Raw genomic sequence first — 26340 nt, 5'->3', positions numbered from 1 at the left:
TTACTCATTTTTTACAAAGCATTTTCCAACAATACGGAATGCTGACGGGAGATCACAGAATCAGAGTCAGAAGGGCCCTCGGGGATCATCTGGTCCAACCTTTCTTGGCAAAAGCATGCTCTAGGCAAGACAGCCCAGCACCCCTGTCCAGCTGAACCTGAGAAGTGTCCAGTGTTGGGGAATCCACCACTTCCCTGGGGACATTATTCCAGTGGCTGACTGGTCTCATTGTGAAAAATTTTCCTCTTGTGGCCAATCAGAATCTCCCCGGGACTAACCTGTACCCATTGCCCCTCGTCTTTTCCCTGTGACTCCTTGTAAAAAGGGAGTCTCCATCGTCTTTGTAGCCACCCTTTAAATACTGGAGCATGGTGATAGTCTCCTCTAAGCCTTCTTTTCTCCAGGCCGAACAACCCCAACTCCCTCAGCCTTTCCTCATGTGCCAGGCTTCCCAGCCCTGGGATCAGCTTTGTGGCTCTCCTCTGGAGCCCCTCCAGCCTGCCCACATGGATTTTGTGTAGCAGGGACCAAAACTGAACACAGTGTTCCAGGTGTGGCCTGACAGGCTCTGAGCAGAGGGGGATAATGACTCCTTTACCTCTGCTGGTGCAGCCCAGCACCCTGTCGGCTTGCTCTGCTGCCGCCGCACGCTGTCCGCTCTCGCTGAGCTGGCTGTCCGCCAGGACCCCCAGGTCCCTCTCCAGAGCTGCTGCCCCGCCAGGTGGATCCAGCCCGTGCTGCACTCCTGGATGGCGTTTGCCCAGGTGCAAGACCTTACACTTGTCCTTGCTGAACTTCATCAGGTTCTTGTTAGCCCACTCTTGCAGCCTATCCAGGTCTTCCTGCAGGGTGGCTCTCCCTTCCCAAGTGTCCACTTCCCCCCTCAGTTTGGTATCATCATCTAATTTCATCAGGGTATGTTTAATGCCATCACCCAGATCACTTATGAAGATATTAATCGGTGTTGGGCCCAATATCAATCCTTGGGCGACTGAACTTGTGACAGGTTGCCAGTTTGAAAAGGTGCTATTCACCACCACCCTCTGGGTGCAGCCTGGCAGCCAGTTCCCCACCACCACACAGACCACTTGTCCAGACCATAACCCATGAGTTTCTCTAGGAGGAGGCTGTGGGAAACTGTAGCAAAAGCCTTGGAGAAGTCCAGGCAGACAATGTTCACCACTTGCCCCACATCAGCTGAGCAGGTTACTTTGTCACAACTCCTTGATTAGGGCTTCCTACCTAAAGTGTAAAAAAAAAAAAAACCACCCCCAAAACCTCCAAACCCAATGATTTTCTCTCTTATATGATCATGTAATAGGACATTGGGACTGGTGGTTGGTTTGGCTACAGGGAACATTAGATATGGAGTAATGTCTCTGTCCATCACAGGAATCAATACATCACATTCAGTATATGACTCAAGTCTTTTTAAAGGAGATTATAAATGGAAGAATTACCTGAAATGGGAGCTGTGACTGACGGCTGTATAGGATAGGCCTGCTGAACGAATGGCTTTACGCTGCAATAAAGAGTTACACAGAAATCACGCACCATGCCATTCACAGTAAATTCCGTTAGAGTCACACAGTATAAGAAAATCCATGGTTAATGACCTTTACCCAGAAACACAGCTCCTCCTTGCGTAGCATATTTAACGGACAGACACAAGAGAGGTAACAGAGGGGGAGATGAGAATTACACCCAACATCTGACAGCGAGGAGCTCGTCTGCGCCCAGTCACGCAGCAGGAAACCCGACCCGCCCGGCACAAGTGTTGCAGCAGACATGGGTGGGGATTGCTCCGACTCCCAGTAAATCCAGAGGACACTGAACTACAGGGGCAGAATGACTCCCACGGACCTGAAGGGAATAAGGTGGGGAGAAGCTGTAAAATAAGGCTGGGAAACATTGCTCCAGAGACCACCGCAGGGCTGAAAAGGTAACACCTGACAGAGGGGCAAATCTTCCTTCTCCACACGGTGCTGCTGCCACCATGCTGCAGAAGGGCAGTAACCCCACTGATCACTAACAGGCCTCATGCAGGCATCTCCTGCCCTGCAGGAAAATACGTTCCCAGTGTTGCTCATATATTTTAAAGAGGATGGAAGTATTTGTGTTGGAAACTTATTCACGGGCAAAACCTTACCAGCTGCCTCCCTGGCAGCATCACTGCATCTCATCATGCAATGGGAGAAGAAGCGTGCCCATTAGGTGTTCAGCCTCAGCTTTGAGGTCTGGGATCCCTTCTGACTTTCTGAATGTGAGTTCACATCACTGTAAAGGCTCTTCCTTTCCCTACAACTATCTTCTCTTTTTTAGAAAAATTTGCAAGGCCTTGTCTCATTGATATCCTCTGGTAGAAAAGTGCCCAAGCCAGCCCCACACTGCATGTAGAAGCATATTTTAATTTTCAGACTTACTCTTGTGAGGATCCAGGCTGCCCCGTTTGAATCATTCCCGGCCAAAACTGAAAGAGGAAAAACAAACAAACAGACCAACAATTGTTTTCTTTGTTGAAAGATTTTGGATATTTTTGAACAAGCATGATTCCTTTTGCAAACACAAGTGAAAGCATTAATCCATTCATTCAGCCTTAGTTTTCTACTGAACATTGTTAAAGAATACAGGGATTTTTTTGGGACTCGGCTAACAACTTACCCCAGGTGCCCCAGGAAATGTAGGACGGGGAATTCCTGGCAGGCCCAGCTTGTTGTGAATAGCAGTAGCTGAGACTATCTGAGCTGATGACATTGCTGCCATGTGCTGGAGTGCTTTGTCCTTTGCTGTCTGATCCTTTAATATGACAATTACATGGAGTCTTAAAACATTTGGCACAACAAATTATGTTAAATAACTGCAGCTACAAGCACATAACTAAAAACTTAAAAAGCCACACAGAAAATGCAAAAATAGCAAACCATGCAGGAAAAAAAAAATACAGCACGGAGGCTAACACTCAAACTACCTCAAGGCAAAACCTCCTCTCAGACATGCCTGGTAGACCTGAATTCTCACAGTCTGCTCTGCCAATGTGCAGGAAGCTCCGGGAGAGCAAACTACTGCCCACTTGTTTATCTGGGCAAATTCTGCTGATTTTAAATCAGGCTGGACAAAACACGGTCTGCTGCTAAGGCTCTGCCTGCAGGACAGGGAGCACTGAGATTTGAGCTCTATCATTTAGATCTAAGAGAAGTTTGCCTTTTGTATTACACTGTAAAATGAGAACACAGGACTGCGACTGACTCGCAAACAATGACAGATTTTTCTTCATGCTTACAGGTTTAGAAACATATTGGATTCTGTTTTACAACAAGTATTTTAAAAGTTAGATCACAAAAATGTAAGTAACATTTTAAAATTCCAATTGTGGTATTTTACTGATTTACAGTGTTCCCAAAGAAAACAATCAGCCATAAAATTTCTGCTGTTTTCAAGCATACAGGAACAAGTTTAGAAAAAGATGGGTTGTTATTGATTACTTGTATTAGAGCAGCACTTGGAGTCCTAGTCTCTGCCAATCAGGTATGATCACAGAATAGAAAAGGAAAGCCTCTTAATGCAACAGAGTTAAAGGGAATATCTTAGGTCAGGTAAAATAAGGAAACAACAGACTGTTACTATCTGGTAAAGTGGGGTTCCTCATCCAGACGTACTGTATTAATAAGTGCTAATATTTAGGGTATGTGACTTAGAACGAAGAAACACAAGCAGTATTAGGCAAGGATTTTTTCTTTCTTTTTTTTTTTTTCTGGTTTTATTTTACAAGCAAAGTAGCAAGCATGCTGGCAAGAGATGCATGCTCTTATATATGATATATGACTTTGCACATATGCTCCCTCTAAAGCTTGTATGTAGTAGTACTATAGGTGAGCAGTTTCTTCTTTTGAATAGCTCCTTTAGAAACAGCACAGGCTGAAAGTACAGGAAAAGCTAGCCAAAAATTCTGCCAAGCACAGCTAAGGTACATAATACTTGGTTTAGTTAAAATACTTACCATGCTTGTTACCTGGATACAACAACAAACAGTTTATTAAAATGCTTGTGTAGAATAGCAGATTCTTAGCAAAATATGAACAAAATAGTAAGAGACAAAGGAAGAGCAGTTTGCTCAACATTAAATATCAGCTTTAAACAAATGCATTATTTTAACCTAGGGACTGATTCATTAAAAGAGGAAAAAAAAAAAAAAAGCCCCCGCTCTGCCCCTGGCAGGATGTGACCCTCGAGTGCAAGCGCTGCCACAGCCGCGCCCGCCGCTGCTTTCGGACCTCTCTAAGCCCGGGACTGCCTCCCCACGCTGAGAGGGCATCTCCAGCGCAGCTTCTGTCCCGGGCCTGTGCGGCGGGACACGCCATCCGTCAGTGCCTGAACAAAGCGCCGTCATTTCTCCAGCCTGCATCCTTCCTCTATAAACACAACCAGTTCCCTGGGTAAGAGCTGAAGTCAGCTCTGGCTCTGCTGGCTACTGGCCCTCACCTCTCCCTGCCCCAGGGCCGCAGGGTGTGCACAAGGGCTTTGCACATGGCGTGTTTTACTGGCTGCCTTTGAATGCCTGAAAATCACTGGGCTAAAAAATACTTTGGTAGGTGTTCAGAGGTGGCAGTATCCCGAGATTCACGCAGCTCTCCAAAAAGCTGACCCCTCCGCTCTCCTGCACAGTAAGAAGGACCCTCCGTCATGAAAACATGAAAATGAGGAGATGTCCTTAAGCAATATGGAGATGCTAGCCCCACCAGACTTTTCTGTTCCTCTTCTCCCCTTTCTCTGTTAGGCAAGCTGGCTTGGAAATGCCAGACCATGCAAGTCTCACCTACAGTCTGCTGAACCGTAACAAAAGCAAACACACAGGGGATCGAAATCCTGTGTGAAATGGATGATGCAGGAGACACGTGTGCCTCTGCATCCCGGCAGCCTCCAAAACTACACAAGCGCTGCTTCTGTGACTACCTTGTAACTCTCCAGAAGTGCTGTGGCACAACAGCCTCCTGCCTGCAACCAGCCATGCCAGTGCCACCACAGGACGGTGCAGCCAGTGCCTGTGCTCCTGCCAAATTCCCAGACTCTTACTGTTCGGCTGCTACAATGGCCTTGCTATTAGGTGGGTCTGAACTAAAGGAGAATTTAAAAGTAAAAGCTTTGTTAGGGGTATAAAAGTCCATACCTGGGAGTTGCACGACCCCAGGATAAATTGTGTATCTAGGCCATAGTTCATCTTACCTCACTTCAGCCATCTAAAGTCTCCAGTCTAAGGCAGCTGGCTCACTCCCTGCTATTGTTAGTGCAGTAAGCACCTACAGGAGACAAGGAATTTCTTCCTCACCAGACACTGAAACCAACTGGAGCGTGTCAGTTCCTGGGATGTTACAGCTGGCCGAGCACTCAAATAGAAGCCTGGACACCCAACTTCTACATGGCAACAGGTACGGCCAGTAAATCCCACCATGACTGACGAACTAAAGACACATTTTTGAAGATCTATCTCCTTCTGTGAACAGAAGGTCTTGAAGGAAGTAGACACTTAGACTGTCCTGTGGGGTTCCTAGCTGCCATTAGCAGTGAGTCGGATGATCCTGAATTTTAGGAACAGTGACAGGGATTTTTGGAGGGAGATAACATCTTTTGTTTCGTAACATGAGAAGGGATGTGCCTTCCTTCTTGCCAATTGCTGCTTTTCCCCTTTTACAATATTCTGTATTGGCGAATCATCTCATCCTCTTTGACCAATTACATTTTCAGGAGGGTGGAGAGAAAGCAAAAACATTTAGGATGACAGCTCAGAACTACTGCCCTTCAACAGGGTTAGTCTTAAGGAGTTTCAACAAGTCCTACAAAGTATCCCAGTGGTGACAAATTGGCCAGCTCCACCTGAACATCAACAGACTCAGACCAACATACATCAACAGGAATTTCACCTTTTGTAGGCTTAGGAACCTCTGCATAGCTGGAAGATCGGTTTTCCTCAAAGTAACTGTAACTTCACATTCAAACATGAAAGAAATCAAATTCGAAATCAAAACAAATACATAAGAGGTCCTGACTTCCACTGGCGAAAGAGCACCTTCAGCTCCAGGAATATTTTGGAGAGCTGCAAGGTGGTAACCTATGCTTGCATAATCAGACAGACCTCATAATCTTCAAAAAAACACATTTTAAAGCTGTTTATTTAAATTGAAGTATGAGCTTGTTTGTCACTTAAAAGAACAAGCATATCTTGGAGGTTTTTATGCCATAATGGAGAGTGCCTGTAACCAGAAGGGAATGAGTCTTTCTACCTATCACTGCAACGTGGCTGCTTCTGGGATGAAACTTGGTAACTGATTAATAACACACAATGGTATTACATCACAGTTTAGGCAGCAAGAGAAGCAATATATCCAATTAAAATGGCAGGGGTAATTTAAACAGGCAGATTACAGTAATTACCCAGGTTGGAATTTGGCCAGGACAAATGGGTTAACACCCCTACTCTAAACAGGAACGTTGTGGGATTTTTAATGACCGCAAATAGTTAAGACTTTGGTTTCCTATCTTGTCCAAGACAGAAGGGGTTTGGTTTTGCTCTCACTTGTGCTGCCGTGCAAAGCTGGAATAAATCCTTTCAGGTCAACAAGGTTTACGTTGATCTACATAAAATAAAAGTTTGGCCCAGCGTGCTGCGGAGTCCTATGCTGAGGTTCGGCAGAGGCTTGGGGGGACAGTATCTCCTACTGAATCATTAAATCCTGCTGGAGCTTAAGGTCCTCCTTGGATAGGTCCCATCTGGCCCTGACCTAGTTTGACCCTGCTTAATTTATGAGCTCTGAAGGGATCGCTGCTGCCCAGGAATGACACTGTACTAAGTAACAGACCGCGCTCTTGCACTGCTGCCTTCCCCTGCCCTTGTCAAAGTCTTCTGCGCCGTGGTACGTAATTGGTAATGAATGTTACTGAGGTGGATTTAGAGTACAATCAGTGGAAATCTGGTCTAGTTCCACCAAACTCCTAAAAGATCATCACTGTAACGGAGATCAAGATCTGCCTCCTGTTTTAGCTGACTACTTCTGGCTGCAGTTGCAAACACTCTGTTTTTGGAAGGCATTAGCACTAAGAATCTAATGCAAGGAGACTATACAACTTTTAATGAATCAGGCCCTTGAGGTTTACTGTTCATCCATTGGTTTTGGAACGCAAAATACATAGTTAAATTAGATAATAATAATAATTCCGCAGTATCATCCAATTATAAATCTTAATATCTATAAAAGCCCCACATGAAACAAGAATTGTACATGACAAGCACAAAAGGATTTGTGCTTGACTTTCTTTTAATCCAACATAAACAGAAGAATAATTCAATCAATCAGTTCAAACAAGTTCTACAGCAAAAAATAAAAACTGTTATCCTAGAATGATAAATGGGGCTTGGAATACCATGTTATCTACGACTTTGTGAGAAAAAAAATCTAAGACACTACGAGGAAAAGTAAGCACAACAGAACACAGTATTAATTCAAGAAGCCCTAAAACCTGTACCAATATTTAAAATACAAAACTTTAAGGAAAAAAAATAACATAAGAGAAGAAATGACAATTTGCTCACAAAATGAATATTACAGTAACACTAAGATAAAATAGATTCCTAATAAGCAATTTTGCAGATGTTATTTCTGCTCAGATCTCGTATTGATTCAAATAACCTTTGCAATAATTAGCTGTAGCTCAAAAAAGATAAACAAATCATGAAAATATACAATTGTTCTGGACAAAAGATAGAGAGCACTTCAGTGTTTCTAGCCCTGATCTCCAATTTGCTTATTATTAGAGAAGACAGGAGTAAATACAAAAGCTGGCTATTTCAGCCAGGCAATAGCTAATGCCAAGAAGAGAATGCGCATTCAAAGCTGTCCCAACTTGCTGCCTAATGAGTAGCAATTAATCCATCTTATTGTATTTCAAAATGCTGAAGACTCCATTCACATCAAAGGGAATTTTTCAAGGCTTTTATCATTGTTCATTTAAAAAGTATAGAGCTATCTTTAGCATTTTATAATTGACAACAATATTTTCTTTTTATACCTCAATGCAGAATGTAGAATAATGGATTTTAAAACATGTAATACATGTGAACTGTAGGCATTTTAATGTTTCTTTTTGTCTCTGTCTAATTAATCTTGCACTATGAAAAAATATCTGAAATTAAAGTCTAAGACAGACGTATATCCTGCTGTGAAGACCTTTACTCTCTATTTATGCACAACTTATAATCCATCTTTTCTCCTGAACGGACAGAGGTGACTTTGGCTCCCCATCAGTGCAAAGGAGGGAAATGCTGCAACCTAACACTATGGACTGGTGTACTCGACATGGAAATAGAACATTAGAGCAAAAAAATTTGGCTTTGCCTCCTCCAGTTACTGCATGAGAGGAATTGTCATGAAGAGGAGCCACCTTTCAGATCTGTCTCCAAGGACAGCTTTATCTCAGCCTCTCCTCCCATTTTCTTGAGATGAAATTTCTCTAACTTCAGGAAGATTTTAATAACCTCAGAAAATTAAGACTAAAATCTCAAAAATAGGAGTATTTTCCTGCTGTAAAAACGAACAACAATGTAGAACATCCCTGGAAAGGCTGATAGGACATTCTCTACTAGTGTTCTTGAAACGCAGCAAGAGCATTTACGGGCAAACCTCTTTCTTGCAGGCTAAGGATCCACCCATCCAAGCGACTGTAGGCATTTATCAAAGAAATGGGACTTTGCTGGACCAAGCAGACTTTATGGCACACAGGTGGGATTCCAATCTATTAGGCAAGCTTCCATAATGCTTTATCCAGTGCAATGGGCGGAGATAGTGTTGAATTCCTTCCACCCATTTGGATTTTTGCAGAAGGCAAGCCCAAGAAGATTTGCCCAGGTCCTCTCCTTGCAATGAGCGGGATTCAGATCAAGGCAAGACAGAAAGATCTCTTGGTATAAAATAAATTCAGCAGGTACTTGGGGAACAAGAGTTATTTGTTATACCCTTCATCAAAGTAAGAGACCAGGAACTGAGGTCAACGGGACAGATTGGCCACATCCCAAAAGATTGGTATGAAAAGGCATTATGAAGAAAACTGCTATCAACAGATGTCAGCTGGGGGAAAGAGCCTCCAGGCCATGCCCCTGCGAGCCTCAAGAGCCTGCCCATGACCATTTCAGCTGGAGCAGCGCTGGCACATGGGGAACAACCGGCTTCCCAGCAGTACCCTGCTTGGTGATCACATGGGGGGTGTGCAGAGAGGATGCCTGGAGGCAAAGAAAAAGAAATATGGGAGATGGAACTTGTAGCTATGGACTGGCATGAAGGATCTCTGCGTTCATTCAGAGTGCTTTCCCCTCACGCTGTAGGTAGGAAACTTGACATCAGACGCATGTGGGGTTTTTTGAAGTAGCAGCTGTTCCCCTGGATAACACCAATCACAGGTTCATCAGAGTAACTGCAAGCACCAGTTCCTTGTTAAAAGGGCGCGGGTTGAAAGCAGTGCTTCCCTTGGTTATCTTCTTGGTCACCCCTCCACCAGAAGCGTGGGCAGCACCTGCTGCAGGAGAATGAGAGGATGTTGATGGGGCAGCCCAGGCTGCTGCCACAACGGCCCTCGTGGAAACGGCGGACACTCGCAGACGCCAGAATACATTCATCTTGTCTTCCTTTCACATCAGCAATGTCCTTCTCAGGCAGTTTTCAAGGCACACTGGACCATACACATGGCTCAATACAGGAATAATATGAAAAATGGGCAGTAGCACTAACAAAATGTCTGGAGGAGCAAGGTTTCGTCTCAGGTCCAAAACCAGCGGCTTCTTCCACTTTCAGGGAGTAATTGCAGCTCCCTGGCAGAAAAAAACGAGGGCTCTCTTTATGAGAAAGGCAGCTTCCTCACAATGCCTTCATGCATCAAAGTCTCACCTCTGCCATGTGGGGAAAAAAGGTCTGTGGGAGGCTACAACTTCTCTAGAAGAGGCCTGGTGCAAGGGGGGAAATGTCTGTTTGCTGAGACCAAGAATGGCAAGGAAAAGAGGAGGGAGATGGGGAGGACCTGGCTCCTCCACCCTTTCTGGGCAGGCCTCAGGCTGGGGGCCACGGAATAGTCATCAGGGCTGTGTCAGGGCTCCTGGAGGAGCTCAATCCTGGGGGCAGCATGTGTACGCAGGGGCGGGAGGAGCAGCCCAGGACCCACTGGCCAGCAAGACCCACCAGGGAGGGGAAGGGCTGCGGTAACTTTTGCAGCCAGCGATGCCTGGAGGGAGGCAAACCCAGGGGGGCTGCACACATCTGTCCCCAGCGTGCACTCCGTCCTCACCCGGCAGTTGTAGAGAATCAAAGCAAAAGCCCCTGTGGAGTGTCTGGGGAGTGGAGGTGGGAGGCTTCCTGAAGCAATCGACTCCTTGCACCAAAATGGCAGCTCCCCCACTTCCCACTCGGTCTGGAGGAGCTGCAACCCACTGACGGTGGGAAGGGGCAGCAAAGTCCGGAGCCCTTACAAAATATTCTGTTGCCTTAACAGATCTTTCCTTCTTCATGCAACTTCTTAAAATCAAAAATCCCTCTGAACCTCTATTTACTGCAAATGGCATCTAGGCTAGAGGTCTCAAATATTATTTGGGTTTAGCTAGCTGCTTTGGAAAGCTTCAATAAAAATCAGACAGCAGGTGCATTACTTAGAAGTATTTTTTTGCTTTATAAGTGTCTTCATATTTTAAGCTATTTTGGGCATTCAGAATGGGAAATATTTTAGAAGAGTAAATCCAATATTTCTGTTAGGCTCTTAGGCCTACAGTTTGGTATCTCAGTGGGCTTCCTGATTTTTGTAGCCCTGAGCACTCACCAGCCCTACAAATCTCCCTGAGAGCTGCTGGTGCAGAGCACCTCTGCAAGTAAGGCCACTTATTTACATACTTAATTTTAGGCATCAAGGATTGACAATTTAAGCTTAAAATGCTACATATCTCTGTATTATTGCACCCTCGGTTAAAAAGCAGTATGTTTAAGTTGTCTTAGTTGTTCTTTATGAACCCCAACTGCTCAGCCAGTGCAGCTAAAAAGCCAGCCACCAACAGCCATACAAGCTTGCCAGCATGCTGCCCACTGCGGACGAAAAACCCAGTGCTTCTGTCAAGGAGGCCTGTTACAAAGCCAGGCTGTTATTTATACGCTGCAGTTCCAGGATCATGGTAAGCATCCGCAGTGCTCACCACTTAGCATTGTGAAATTACTTTCTGAAACATTTTGCTTTCCAGCTAGAACAAAAATGTGATTTGTTCTCATCTGGAAATTAAAAAAAAAAAAAAAAAAAAATCTACAAAAAGAAAAAAGGAGTGAAGTAAAAGATTTACAAGTTCCTTTGCTTTTTATTAAAAAGAAAAAAAAATCCAACAGCAAAAATTGCAAAACCATCTATTCCACTTTTAAGTAATGTGAAAACAAAATGGGTCCCAAGATCTCCGCTGGAAAACTTGAAAAAATGAGCAATCCAAGAAACCCCTATTAGGCATTTCCAAGAGTTTCTTTTTAGCATTATAATATATTTTATGGAAAGCAGGGAAAACGGGGACATGTACCATTCATCACATCAGATTAAGCAAACATACTTAATATTCCCTGAACAGGACTCTGACTGAGGCTCTCCAAAGACTAAATGTCAAGATTTTACTTAAAAAAATTAAGTTTCAGGGAATCTTGTAAATAGTATGCAACTTGAGGTGATACTAGATGTATTCTAGAAACACCTTGTAGTTAGAGCAATCTTGATAAAACTGTGCTCTCTGGCACTTGGAATAAGTGATCCGTTTTAAGTATTCTTGATAGCATTTCAAAAGCATAGACAAAAAACATTTGGGAAGGGAAAACGATTACCCCAATTACCCCTCTGGAAAAAGCAAAAAAGAAAAAGCGTCTACACAACTGCATAAAAACCCCGTGTATTTAAATACACTCCTAGCACTCAACTGTTAAAAAAAATAATGGACTAACGGGTTAAAAATCAGGTTTAGGTGCTGAGCTGTTACAAAGAGTAGTTCACTTTGCATTTGGACGGTGTTAAAACGACGTTTTTAATGTGGATGCTAGTGCAGAAACCGGAGATTAAACACAAAGAGACGCAGACAGCTACCACATGCAGGAAAACGAGGTTACAGGCACGGCAGGACCAGGCGCTCGCCCATCACCGCGGGGAGGAGGAAGGGACAGGCATAGCAACCACAAGCCCAAAAGCAGAAAAGCGCATACCTTCAGCTTGGAATGAAAATCACGAGATTTCCTTCTGGCAAGAACCTGAATGTGACTAGACACCTGCAGGGTAGGGGAAGGGAGGAAACAAAGGAAAAGCCTGTAACCATGGAGATGAAAAGCCCCCTACAACTGGGCAAGCCAAACGTACCTTAATGGCGGCTTGAATTTCTCGAACTTTCTTTCTTGCTAAGACCTGTATGTGACTAGACACCTACATTGTTCAGGTTTATAGGGAAAAAAAAAACAACAAACAAAAGAAAAACAAAAAGCAAATCAAATTTAAAATGTCTATTTTTTTTCTTTAAAAAAAAAAAAAAAACTTTTCTGAGGGGAGGAAGTTATTTGCATCTTCAGTAAGCTCTGCTGTTAAAGATACCACATTCCCAGCCAGATACCAAGCTCTCAGCACCAGGGCTTAACAATACAGGTCATCACTGCAGTGACTTGATTAAGGAAAAAAAAAGAAAAAAAAAAAAAAAAGGTAACCCACCAGTTTGTGCATTCAGCTACAAGACAGAAGACCCAGTTCACAGCTGGAGGCAGCCCATGTGCTTTGGTACCGATCCCATGCGTGGCCAGGCCCTGCACTCTCGTGCAGGGAGCCAACAGGATTCCTACCCCATCTGCCGGGGATGCAGATGCCCACTCTGACCATTTGCCACCAGGCTCAAGACATAACTTGGCACCGAGAAGTTTTATCCATTATTTATTGTGTTCTGCAGCTCCAATGAGGAGCCTCAGGCTGCATTTTGACTGCACTGAAATGCTTTAAATTCTGGCACAAAGAATAAAATACTGGCACAGCACAGGTCCCTGAACCTGTGCTGGCTTCCTCGGTAATCTCAGCATCCAGTCTGCCCACAAAACACTCATGTAAGCGAGGACCGGTAACTTGACACCAGCTTGAGTGATGTCCAGGTTTGGCCCATCATCCTTTACATTTTGGTAAGAAATTTGCGTAAACCCAGGCCTGCACTAGACCAGTTACTGGTCAGAAGTTGTTGCTGGCGCAGTGAAGGGCCTGGGCCCAGATTCACGTTCCCGTTTACTCAGGCACGTACTGAAATCCATGCTATGGATGATGGGGGTTTAATGATGCTGCCCAGCAGTGCTCAGCATCCTACAGTCCTCTGTGTGAAGGTTTAAAACCTTCAGTGACGGTAAAAATTGCTAAAGAGAAATCTTTTATTCTTCCTTGACCCAGGGCGTACCATATCAGGTGTTGCACATTTTTCCTGAGTTAGTTACAATTCCTGTCTGGGAAAGAACAAAGCAGAAGAAAAGGAAAAACAAAGCTTGATTTCCTCCCTCTATAAGATTATTCCATAACAACAGAACCAAAAAGCCTGTATTTTTAGTAGGGAAGCAAACAGTAATGCATAAATGTGCACAGCTCCTGAAGGCCACCTTCAGAGACTTCTTGAGGAAGCAGCTCAGGAACCGGTTTGCAGTCATTCAGAGTCATACTATTGCTTACTGAGCAATTTCGTAGTCAAACATGTAGACCGAGTTTTCACACATGTTCATTTGTTTTGCTTTCAGTGGGATATTAGTGGTGTTAAAGGTTATACAAGAAGCACAGTCATAATGTTTAATTGCTCAGTTGAAACTCAAAAGTAAGGACAATCAAACTTTTCTAAACAGTCTGAAGTGATTTATGAGTCGCTATAGAGGGCTGTACAAGTACAGAGGCAGAACACGGCCATATGCAAGCCATCACAGCCCTCCTGGTTTCACCACAGCTCTGCCAGCACATGCTGGCCAAGGATCTAGCCCCAAGGTCTGCATTTTGACTCCTGACGTCGTTTTAAGATCCCAGCGTAACCCCCGACTCTTGGAGCTCACATGGGCAAATCGGGGCAGAACTTGGGACTTCGTCTTTTGTCTCGGATTCCTTTGCCAATCTTTTGTTTGTTCTCCGCATGCTGCAGTTTCTCTCCCTTCTCGTGTCTTTTTTGATCCCTTGTACATACGTTTTCTTCCTAACTGACAAAGGGCACCACCCAGGGCAAAAGAAGTGCTTTAAATCCAAGCACTGGCAGCAGGCCATCTTTGTGTGTGCCGACGCAGCATCACCTTCCCCTGCACTACAAAACACACGGAGCATGCAAGTGCACGAGCCTCTGCCTTCCCCTTTGCCCTTCTCCCCATCCACGTGTGTGAAAATCTCACACTTGACCTCAGAGGAAGCGAGGGGACTCTGCCGTTTGCAAAGCGTTTTGAAACAGTGCAAGGGTTTAGTAACCACTGCATAAACTACACAGAGCGTGTGCTTTCTGTGAGGCTGCTGATCACCGTGGATATTCTAAATTAAAGGATTTAGTCATATGAGATAAGTTAATGGTTATGTGATACTCATCTGAAAAAGACTTAAGACTGGTTAGAGGTTTATTCTGACTCTTTGATGAATGAAATCTTACCATGGTCACAGACGAGGAGCCTGAAGGCTCTTAGGGGAATTTTTAAATTATTTTTTCAACCTGTAGCAAGTACTGCCCATGAGCTGAGAGCATGATTATGATCAGTCCTGCTGGACAGTTTTTATTTATTTAGCTCTCTCTCATCCAAGGATCATAACCTCTATGACATAGGCAAATTGGCTGGACTTTTAGAAGTTCCATTATTCACCATCTCAAAATAATCATTAAATTCTGTAATTGTCCTTATAGCACAGTGCTTTATGCTTGTCCTTCCAACTTCTGAATTATTTTTTTCCTAAATAAGGGGGAATAATAGCTTCATGTACACATAGGTTAATAAAAAATGCATCCTCAAGCTGCCACTGAAATTATGCACAACGTAAGACCCCAGAGTTTTAAATATTTTCTAAACAGCATGTATTTAATCTGAACAGTGAAGTCAATACATCATCTCATCAGAGCTGGAGCACAGACAGCCACTGCAGCCAAAACCGCCACGTTTTGTCATTCACTGACATGCATACTTCCCCAATGGGTTATTTTACCTGCTTCCTGGTCCGTGTCTTCCCTGTTCTAAGTTTGATGTATCTGGCTATCAATTCATTCCTACCTGAAACAAAGAAAAATTCATGATAAGGGACAAGCAGCATCCCATCCATAACCACCACCAAAACACCCCATTTAAACTCCATGCATACGAGGCTTATGCTTTCTTACGCATTCTTCACTTGTCCTCGGCAAACTGTTTATCGGTATTTCCCAACGTTCATCGGTATTTCTCTCCTCACCAGACATCGTATGTGCCCCACAAGCTATGCAGAGGGCTCCAGGTGTGGTCCTGCAGTCGTCTGCAGGCAGGGAAGCACCTCTGTGGCCAGCCGCGGGGCCCAGGCCGATCTCTCTCTGGAGAACCCCCCCAATTCTGGGGGCTGACACAAGGTCCCGGGCTCCCCTGGGTTTGCTTCCAGCTGCGCCGGGTGGTGTTTGCCCCCCGGCCCACTGCTGGGGGGAGCAGCTGCTCTTGGGAAGGCCGTGTGCCACCCCAGTCTAACCGCCAATCACCCAGACATCGCAACAACTTTTCTCCAAGTTTTATTTCTACAAGGAGGGCGGCAAAATCTACCCTTCCTGCCAGGAAGCACTCTGCCTCCTCCACTGACACACATCACTGTCCCAGCTGGGCAGGTTATCAATCACACCCTTAACTCCGGGCACAAGAGTGGTCACCCTGCGGTGCCCAAGTCTGTGCTGCAGAGAGGCCGATCAACACGGTGGTTTGTTATTCAGAGCTTTATTTATCTTGGAAATGTATAGTATTTCCAAGTTTCTAAAACGGCTATTTGACTCTTCTTCAGTCACACATTATGCTACCTAATACAAACTAACATTTTCTTTCCAAATAATTTCCTTCCTAAATATTGCTGACATGGAAGATAACACAGTTTTATGTGGTGCCCTGTTTATTTTCACTGCATATTATGTTACTTCTCCATGAGTTGTAATAACTTAAATACACTTGTTCAACAAGTCCTAAGTTATGGAGTTATTTGCATTCAGCACAGGGGATAAGCAGCCCGTCCGTGTGTACGAAATGAGAAAACTGATTTAGCAGCAAGCTGAAAATGGGGAGGTTAAGAAAATAACTTGTCACCCACCAAGTTATTTTAGAGTGGATGAGTACATAGCTGGGGAGTGCAGAAAATCATTGTATCAGCCAGGGACTCAAACTCTTTCAGTGTGATGTTGTGGGGGAGAGATGGGCAGGCTTTGAAGTAGCCTGCCTATGTCTGAAGGGCATTTTGTTGACTGGAAGACTGAACACAGCTAGTCAAACCAGACCTTCATTTACCTTTTTTTCTTCTGTCTCCCAATCTGAGCCTTATTTTACACCCTTTGTATCAAACATCTTATGGTTCCTGTTTGCTAAACAGGTATCAGAATACAAAATATCAACCTGCTTCGGAGTAGAGCTGTGTTTTCTCTGATTCTCTTTTTGTTTTGGTCTGGACTGTGTGCCAGATCTCCTGCAACGTGCTGCTGTAACGGTGAGAGCAGGTTTGTAACTCTTCAGCAGGTCTCTTCAGGACAAACTTCAAGAGGTAAATTTTGCGTGAGCAAAGAGTTACACAAACAAGGAACATTTCTGCAAACAAGTGAGGGATTTCCCTATGCAAACAGAGGAGCAGCTAGTTACTTAATTTCACGCAAAGATCTTGTCTTTTGGCTGGACACAAGTTCTACAGCCTGTCATGCCCACAAGGTACTTTCCGTTTGCAGTGAACAAGAGCCTTTGTGGTCATGGGGTGAAACTAGTGAATGTTCAATCTCTGTATCTGTCTATTCTCATGTTCCTCCTCATAATCCAAACCATTTACCTCAAACATGGAGAAATAGTTTTCCTAGTGGTGACTGTCTCCCTATGTCCTTGTGCTGTAACAGCAGCTACATCACAGTGACGGGATTGCAGATTCGCTTTGCAGGTGTTGGGCATGGACAGAAATGGAGCTGCTCTACTCTTCATTAATACTAGATGGAAAAGCCCTGCAGTGGAAAAATATCATACATCTTGGAAAAGGAACCAACAGAGAGGTTGGGAGCCTGAGGCTACAGCAATGAGAAGGGAGAGGAAAAGATACACAACGATGGCAAGTCATACTAAATGTGCTTTGGGCAACAGTTTTCCAAAACCTTCTCGCCTGGTACTTTTTCTGCCTCTGCAGTGTCTCTTTAATGAGTACCAGGGAGTAAAGAGGTGCACAAAAATTAAAAGAAAAACAGGAAGATGCATTTCACCACCTGTAATGGGGAGCCCAAAGGGGCGGTTGCCTGCAAGAGTAGCAACCTGGAGAGATTCAGAGATCCCCGTATGCCTGCAATCACTAGCATGACAGGTGGTATGAACACTGTCATATTTTTAAATGTACATTTTGATTTAATTGGGGAATGTTCCCCCTCCAGAAAGTACCTTATTTGCATATATATGAGTATGTGCATGCAATAAGCACCCAGAATAGTTTTTTTGTGCAAAAAGCACTGCCAGGTTGTCCCTTTCAGCAGCCAGTGACACTGCAGGTCAACGACTTTATGAAGTGATGTGAAGGATGCATTGTCCCTCTGTCTGTACTGAAGATGTTTCAGATACATGGTCACAGCACAGGTCACTCCAGCCATCCCTTGCCCATTAAAGCAGTCCTATGCAGCCCTCAGCTGCAGATGAGGAAGGAAGAGTTAAACCTTCTCACGGTTTCACAGTTTTCTTCCCAGTCAAGAGAGCTAGGAAATTATTTTTAAAGGAAAGCTCAGATTCCCAGGCAGCCACTTGACAGGAGAAGCAGCTTTATAAAAAACACCGAGCACTGAAAGTCTAGACTGTATAATTCAAAATACCAGTCAAGTGCTGTCTCCAGTTGAGCCCCAGTCTACCCATGAAGTGCTTTGGCTTGATTCAAGGGTGGGCTTCTCTAGCTGCTATCTAGCCTGGCAGGGGTATGACTAACAAGACTGATTTTGCAGGTGATCACTTCCCCTTAAGGTGAAGTCTACCTGGAGCCTAGCTTGAGAAGAGTCAGCAGGGTGGAATAATTTGACTTAACTGACAGGGAGGAGGAACTCTACAAGGAACTATGCAAAGTGGCCGACACAACAGCCTTACGCCGTCCTTACAGCCACGTTTTCAATACAGCGAAGAAACACGCATCAGGTTTAGTTAGCTAGAGCAGGAGATATTGTAGCCTCAGGAGGCTCACTAAATATCTTCTGCCCAGCCACAATGATCTGAAAAGACATAACTTCTTTTTTAGACTATCAAAAAGCCATAAACACAAAGATAAAGCACTGCCTGACCTATACAAGACAGACGTTCCCAAGTAAAAATTTACAGCCTTTATGTTATCTACCAAACACTGGTGATCTTCTTTACCAACTCTGACAGATACTAACAGAAAAGATCTTACCTACTACCCATCAACTAAGGCCCAGAGAGGATTTTAAAGAAAGGAAGACTTAATAATCCTGAAAAGACCCTTTCCTGTTCTTGAGAATGAGAAGAGTCTGAAACAAAAGGAAGCTCAGGAAACTTCTTTAATTGGCCATTAGAAACCTTCGGGTGAAAAATGCTCACGAATAAATAGATCTGTTTTTCTCTAAGAAGAGCTCAGCTGTGGAAATACTTTCCATACATGCCCTCCTCCCTCTCTCTCCCTGTCATATATATCTGGGAAATTGCCTGGCAGAAGAGGTCAGGTTTATGAACTGTAAATGTTCAGCTCCTTCTTCTTGTCATCCGCTGTGACAGTCTCCTACTTTGAATGTTTTGGTTCAGGTATCAGAGAGGCGTGGGGAGGTGCCCAGTCAGATAAAACATCTTTGCAGCACGGGAATCTTTTCCAAGGATCTTGAAGAGATCGGGAGAGGACCACAACAAATATTTTGCATCGGCTTCATCTTGTGGGTTGGTTTTTTTTGTTGTGGGTTGTTCCCCCCCCCCCCCCCCCCCCCCCCTTTAAATTGAGGCTTTATCTGTCATAGCCTTTTGTACTGTCAGTGAAATTGCAAACTATAATTCTGCCTGGACTGATGCTGAGGAAGAAGCCTTTTACACAACACAACATCTTTTTTAATCGCGGCAGAAAGTAAAAAGGGGTTTCAGCTATAAAACAGTGCAGATGCTAGAAAACCTGCAAGGTTTTGCCGTGTGCCAAAGGCTCTCTGTGGCCCCTAAGGGGGACTGGCCGGCCCCCAGGGCAGCCCTGCTCCTGTCAGCCGGGGGGACACAGCTGCCTTCCCAAACTACTGCCCCGTCCCTGAGGAGCATCACCCTAAACAAAGGAGGGCGTGATGATCCCCGACACCTCACAGGCAGCATGGAGGACTGACATTTCTGCTCTTCTTTTTCAAAATAAGTAGAAGCAGCTGCAAAGTGTGGAGGCTCCCACCCGCCTCTCCCCAGGGGAGGCAGTTGTTGCTCTAACAGAGGGGCCTTGTGTGGGGAAGCCTCCCCCGCGAACGTTCTTTCCAACACCAGCCTAAGCAGCCAAGCATCAGTCCCCACAAAGGTCTCCACAAGGCTCCTGGGTGTCGCCCTTGGTGCTGAGAGTGGGTTTGGCCCCACTTGCCCAAAATGGGCAAAGCCCCCAAAGATGAAAATCAACCCCTGAGTGAGGGGGGCGTAACGGGCAACCCTTTCATGGGCCAAAACCAGCACCACCACCTCTGCACAGGAACCACCCGGCCACCACAGGCCGCGCTACCAGCACCTACAGGAGCTGTGGATGTGCCCCCAGGCACGGCAGGTCCCTTTCCCCACGTCCCAGCGCCACCCAAACCTGGTCCCTGCTGGCAACAGGCAGTGAAGCTGGTGCATCACGTCCCTGCGGCGCTGCTGGCCACGGGGCGGGTGGGCACCTGTATTTGGGATGTTAATGACACAAATCAAACCTCCACCCGCCCAGCTCCCACTAACAGACACCATCCCAACGTGATAGAAATAGTCAAGTGCAGGAAATCAAACCAGTTAGCAATCTGAAAATGAACAGCTAATTTAAAAAAGTTTTCATACTCAGCAAAATAATTCAGGTAATGACTAAGTAGAAAAGCTTACTCTTTTCAAAAAATGGTGACTATGAGTGTCTCCAAATTCTACGAGACAGTCACTCAAAACAGGTGTTTCACATCCCGAGCGCAACGTCTGGGCACGGACCTGCATGAAGATTTCATCTCCCAGGGCGTGCTCACGGCTGTGCTTTCACCACGGCAAAGCTTTTCAGCTGGTTTTGGCGGACACCATTTCTGGTCACCTCTACTCAAAGCCGCTGTGCCAGCCTGGTTATCGTAAAGCGCTGCACATGTGTCCGGGGCCAAATGTGAGAGGCAGCGGCAGTTGTGGCGGATGCAGGGCCCGCGGCCAAGCTCGCCGGACCTCCCGCAGGTGCGCTCTCCTGGGACGGCCCTGCCAGGGCCCCGCGGCTTGCTGCTGAGCCTGGCAGGGCCCGCGGCTCTGTGCGGGCTCACTCTCGCCCGCGATGGGCTTTGGAGCGCTCTCCTCCATCAGGAGGTGGCCGCGGGGCTCAGCCCAGCGCTTTCCTGCTCCGTTTTGCTGGCAGAACATCCGCCTTTGGGAGAGCTTGCCTAAAATTTGCCAGCGCCGCTTTCTGAAGATGCTTTAAAGCTAAATTGGCTAACAAAAAGCCTCTTGGAGATAAAAGAGCTCTGCAAGTCAACAACTGGCTAAGCAGTTTAAACCCTTAAGTAAGGCATCCTCTATTTAAACGTTATAGGCAAATCTAATTTAAGCTTTTAAAAATATTACGGGCAGGTGTTTAAGTCGCCCGCAGCCTGGGTTTTGGGGGGGCTGGGGGGGGCTTCCCAGGCGGGCAGCGTTTTGTTCAGACAAGCTTGCTGCAGCAGGCCACGTGACAGGGGCCAAATAAACAGCATCTGGGGATTTTCAATTACAGACCTTCACCCAGCATGCCTGCACTGTAATCTCTACCAGATGAGGCTCAGGCCTCACTATTTTCAATAATTCACACACTGTGTACACATAACATGACAATAAGGGCATTCATGCAACCGCCTGATTCGCACATCAAAGCTCCCAAATGGCCAGCTGTAAGCATGCTTACTGCTGAATAATTCATTCTTTTCACAGGCTTGAAAAAACGCTCAGCGGGAGTTGGCAAGCTTGTGTTCTTTCCTGTGTGGTATGCTAAACTCAAATTTTGAAAGAGGTACAGCCCCACTAAAAAGAGTCAGAGATCCAACTATTTAAATGTGCATTTGCGAGCTTTCGGATGGCTGCTCACAACAACAACAACAAAAAAAAAAAAAAAGAAAAAAAAAAGAGAAGGGCTACATTTCCAAGTGGGTTGCAGAGATAAGATGAAATAGCCTACGTGTTTTCTGGGGCAGGTGCTTAATAAAAATAAAATGATAAAACTGTTTTCCAGATGGTAAAATATTTTTTTACACATATTATTCCTTGCTAAATATCTTAAGATATACCAGAGACATAAGAGTTAACAAGTTCAGCAAACTTGAAATTTCCACATACTTAGCATAAATTTTCTACTATATGGCAAAGAGGGTTTTAGTTAAGACTAACACATATGAAAAAAGGTAAACAGAGAAACACCAGAGCTAATTCTTTAACTCCTACTTACTGTTCTCACAGATACGGGTTGAATACTAATTTCTAGATGATATTTTTAACAACTCCAAATTTGCAGCTGTGTCTCGTGAATGTTTAGCTTGCAACTGGTGAGTGTTCCAGATTTTTGAAAATACTCTGGCTTTACACAACAGAAGCATCACTTCTTAAAGAAAAAAAATAAAAAAAAAGAGGGGGGGTGGAGGGGGAAGAAGGGTCTGCTTCATAATATCAAGTTTTCTTGACTGTCAATCAATGCCAGAACCAGCAGGATCAACTAGTCGTGACCTCTCCTTATAGCAAACACATGCTGCTTACCAGCTGTGGACTGTGTTTTTTACACCCTTTTCTCTATCATTCAGAATGGCTTCCTCCTAATCACAATAATCCCAAAAGTGCTAAAACATATCAATCGTCCTTTAAGCCCTGCCTACAAAAGGCCAGCCGTCCGGCCTTTATGGGCTTGTCCAACAGCAGCTGATACTTCATTCAACTACAAATCCAATTTAGCAGTTACAAGAGGTTTAGCATCACTGGAAAAATATTGGTGTTGATCCTGCACTCTTAAGTCAGCAAATATTCCTTTGCCATATTGTTTAGCTTTTTCTGCCATATTTACACTTCTGCTGGATTTCCCTGAGTGACTTCAACAGCAGAATTTAACCTCTGAACCGGTAATATTTACAGTTGATCAAACAGCGATTTTTAAAATATGTTTACCACAATTACAGAAACATGAGCCTATTTGTATTCCAACTGTTACGATTCTGAAAAAAAAACCCAGCCAACAACCCTAAAAACAAACACAGTCATTTCATTCAAAACCATAGAGCACACTTTATGTACTAGTTATGCAGGATGTTATTTATTATAGCCCTTTGGGCAAGTTCATGGCAATTCTTTCACTTATGTATTTTTAATTGCCAAGTGAGCCAACGCAAACACTCACTTGATCCCCCCTCCGCTTTTTTTTTTTTTTTTTTTTTTCTTCTTTTTCCCTCTTTAAGCAGCAGCATATGTAATGCCATAAAGTAAAAAGGGGAGACCCTATCTAGGGATTTTACTAGCCCAAATCTGCGGGACCACTCAGTTTAGGCAACCTTTAATGATGGGAGTATAAGGCAGGAGATAACTCCTTCAGCCCCATGGAAGAGAATGGGAGCTGCTTCTCACTTGCTCTGTAGTGAAAATAATCACCTTCAAACTTGCATCAAGCACAGGATTTCCATCTCGCTGCATGGACATTTGTCGGAGGGCCGTGGCTACCCGGCTCACCCACAGCTGAGGGCGCAGGCAGGTCCCCACAGTCCCCCCGGGAACGCGGTGGGGGCAAAATAAAGAACTGAGTGCCTTAGACCACCTGGAGCTCGTTGGCGAACTCTGCCCAGAGTCCTTCCAGAGTCAAGACTGCGGCTCTGAATTCAGGTAGGGACCACGCACAGGAGCGGCCATCCCCGGACAGGACCAGACCACCGGGTTCCTCAAACGGCTGTAAGGCTGCCCGAGTGGGGTGTGTGTATGCAGACACACATGCACAAGATTACAATAAGCCACTTAAGTATTATTATACACAAATTAACTGCTTGCAAAGTGTACTGTAACTGGGTTGCCCAAGAGGACAGGGAAAAGAAAAGATCCAAGGAACAAAATAACCGAAATAATCCCTTTGGAAGCTAATGAGCGAACAATTACAATGAGTCATTGAAGTTATATCTTAACGATACTTCCAAAGAAAAGAACTTTTTGTGTATTGTATTAAAAACAACAATAAAATGATCCCAGATTGAAGCAACCCACAATTTAATTTATACAGCAAAAGGGAAATGACCTAATAGTAGCACGGAAAGATACTGTCCTCATGTCAAGTCTTAACCTTTTGGCTTTTATCCCAGCTTTGGTTTTAAAGAAAACAACGAAAAAAACCCATAGACACATCTGGTTCAAAAGTCTTCATTGACACTAATGCAATGCATTGGATTCTGTTTGGCAGGTCTTCATACTGGGAAATATTCCACATAAGCAATGTTTATTAATTTTCTTCTTCTGAGTTTTTAAAAACACAGACAGAACATATTTCAAAGAGAGAGGAGTGATCCAGAGATCTCTCTGAATATTCATTAATTAATATTTTGTCAGTGTCAGTTGTCTCAACAAAAGAGGGTTTTACAATTTACTCTAAGCCCCATTTAATTAAAATTTAAATGTTACAAAAATACATGGAAATTTTTTGCTCCCTTGTAATTATATTATTTTCTACTTAATATAAACTGTATTTTACTGCAACCAAAAATGCATTTCAAAACAAACAGTAATTTTTAGGCTTCAGAAAATACAAGGAGATGCCCATAGGAAAAAAAAAAAAAAAAATCCCCAAACTTGACCTTTGCCATCTCTCTGGATCAGCTACAGATGTTTAGTAGATTATACAAAAACCTAGATGTCCTTAATCTGACATTCTGGTTTTTGGTTGTTTTTGTTTTTTTTTTTTTCCCCCTGCTATGACAGGAACTCTTCATAACCTATCTGCAAAGACCCTGTGCGACTTCCACATGCATATGTAATTGCTGTGTTGTTTTCCAAGGTAGTTGCAATTTTTCAGCGACATGAGCAGTTCAGAAAGGAGAGGACTCTTGCCCAGCGCTACTGACAGAGTCTGATTTGGACAGGAATCCTTGAAATACACAGACAATGGGCTGGCTGACCTGTCATGCATGATGGATGAGTTAAGGGGATTAAAACCACTATTTGCATTAGAATAGATAAAAATTAGCAAAATAGAATTTCTCAGTAGGTGGTTTCAGTTCTGTTTGTCTCGTAGGCAAAATGAAGTTCATTTTTAAAGGAATTACGATTGTTTAAGTAACGCTTATTTGCAGAGGAGAAATTTTGGATGTCGGTTTGCTTTCTGTTGTTTATTCTTTAAGAAATCCACTTTAACTATCACTACAACAGTATCCTTTTCTCCCCATGTTTAATAGTAAAACATTACACAGCTACAATGTTCTAACCACTTTAAACTGCATGTATATCTTAATGCTTACATGTTTCTAAGCTGCATTATACCCAAAAAAGTACTTTGAGTTCAGAGACAGATGATCAAAAAGACCCCAAAATTACTTTAAATTGCCTATTGATGCTTCACTGAGGTTCTGAGTATACGCCTGCGACTCAAAAACAGTAAGAGCAAGATGCTTGAAATGCTGCATGTTTGACTAGATTCATATTGCACAGTGATGGCACTTAAAAGAGTCAGAAATGGCTGCACAAAGTAACATAATGAAAGACTTCCCTCACAGAGCAGCATCATATTGTTTATACAATATAACTTTGGAAGAAATCTGTGTGAAGAAGGCAGCGCACACAAGTAGGCAAACAGATGCAGGAACCCCAGAAACATCCACGGACCATCTCCTCTTCTGCGGAAAGCAACCAAGATCTGTCTGCCAAGCAGGAGTTGTAAAAGTAAGGGGGGGTCCCTCTCTTTGCAAGGCTCACGCATCCGATTCGCAGACAGAACGCAGCCTCCAGAAAATCCAGCACATTTTCAAAAACACGCCTGTGTGCTGCCAAGTACGTTTTCGAACCCCTGTCCCGTTTACAGGGTAGGCTGCAGAGGGGTGATACATCCCACTGTGCCCCGCAGCATTAACAGAACGCCAGGCTGAGGCATTAAGGAGGTAAATTTCTTTCACTGACGACATTACAAAAAGGAAAAGCTGTGACATGATTTCTCAACTCAGCATTTACTATAATGAGATTTTAAAAGAGCAGGTCACTTCTCTCCCGTAGCGATGGGGGTTCTGGCCAGATCCAGGGGCTGTCTCAAACAAGTCAATGCCAGAGCCGCAGCCGGGACGTGCTCCCACCGCACGGCCCCCGGGGAGGGGGCATGCGTCTGCAGGCAAGGGAGGACCCCAGGAGCTGCCTTCATTTTCAGCTCCACAGACCCTGCACTGGCATTTCGTGCAGTTCTTTGCAAAAACTGTTTATTTAGCTTATGAATTATTTGGTGTCTGTGTCCCATGCAGTTAAGATGCTTTATTTTCCCAGCAGGTGCAAAGAGGTATTTAAATTTGCATTATGTCCCGGGTATTCGGACTCGGTTTGTGTTAGATGACAGCTTCTGACAGCAGATGGGCCAAGTGGAGAAACGTTTGACCGGCATATGAGAGAGCTTGGGATACATCCAACACTAACCTTGGTTTCCAAGTTATTTCACAAGCACAAAGTAACATTTTGTGGAGATTTTATAGTTAACAATGTCGTTTAGCTACAGTACAATAAATATTTTGCTCCAGTTATGAACCCACAAGAGAGACCCACAACATACTTTAGCTACAGGGTAAGTAATTTCTTGCAAACCCAGCCTCAAAACACGTTTAAAATTGGAACTCCTTTAACTCTTTTTTAGCTTAAAGAAAGACCTGTCCGTACTTCCAGATCTGACATGAACCTGTCCCCACCAGTTGCCCATTCCTGCCTCCCTGCTGATCCCATCTGGGTCACTGATGCTCGAGCTGAAGTG

At 44.3% G+C, this 26340-nt stretch overlaps 1 protein-coding gene across 10 annotated transcripts in view; it reads right to left on the bottom strand.

The window, feature by feature from the left end:
- TEAD1 (TEA domain transcription factor 1) overlaps positions 1-26340 on the bottom strand; it is a 160602-nt gene that overhangs the window by 33411 nt on the left and 100851 nt on the right. For 2 of the 10 annotated variants that reach the window (XM_074917832.1, XM_074917838.1), the window contains exons 2-6: positions 15214-15278; positions 12397-12459; positions 2662-2796; positions 2424-2470; positions 1461-1522 (exon numbers count right to left, since the gene is read on the bottom strand). In XM_074917832.1, the coding sequence (XP_074773933.1) occupies positions 1461-1522; positions 2424-2470; positions 2662-2796; positions 12397-12459; positions 15214-15278 (372 nt within the window). Of the gene's footprint in view, positions 1-1460; positions 1523-2423; positions 2471-2661; positions 2797-3997; positions 4010-5051; positions 5064-12245; positions 12309-12396; positions 12460-15213; positions 15279-26340 lie in introns of all 10 variants that reach the window. The other 8 variants (XM_074917839.1, XM_074917831.1, XM_074917840.1 and 5 more) reach the window with 8 other exon arrangements.

Source organism: Athene noctua, chromosome 14 (assembly GCF_965140245.1).
Source record: "Athene noctua chromosome 14, bAthNoc1.hap1.1, whole genome shotgun sequence".
Lineage (NCBI taxonomy): Eukaryota > Metazoa > Chordata > Aves > Strigiformes > Strigidae > Athene > Athene noctua.
Note: the sequence above shows the minus strand (reverse complement) of the source record. Positions and strands in the feature narration are given on the sequence as shown.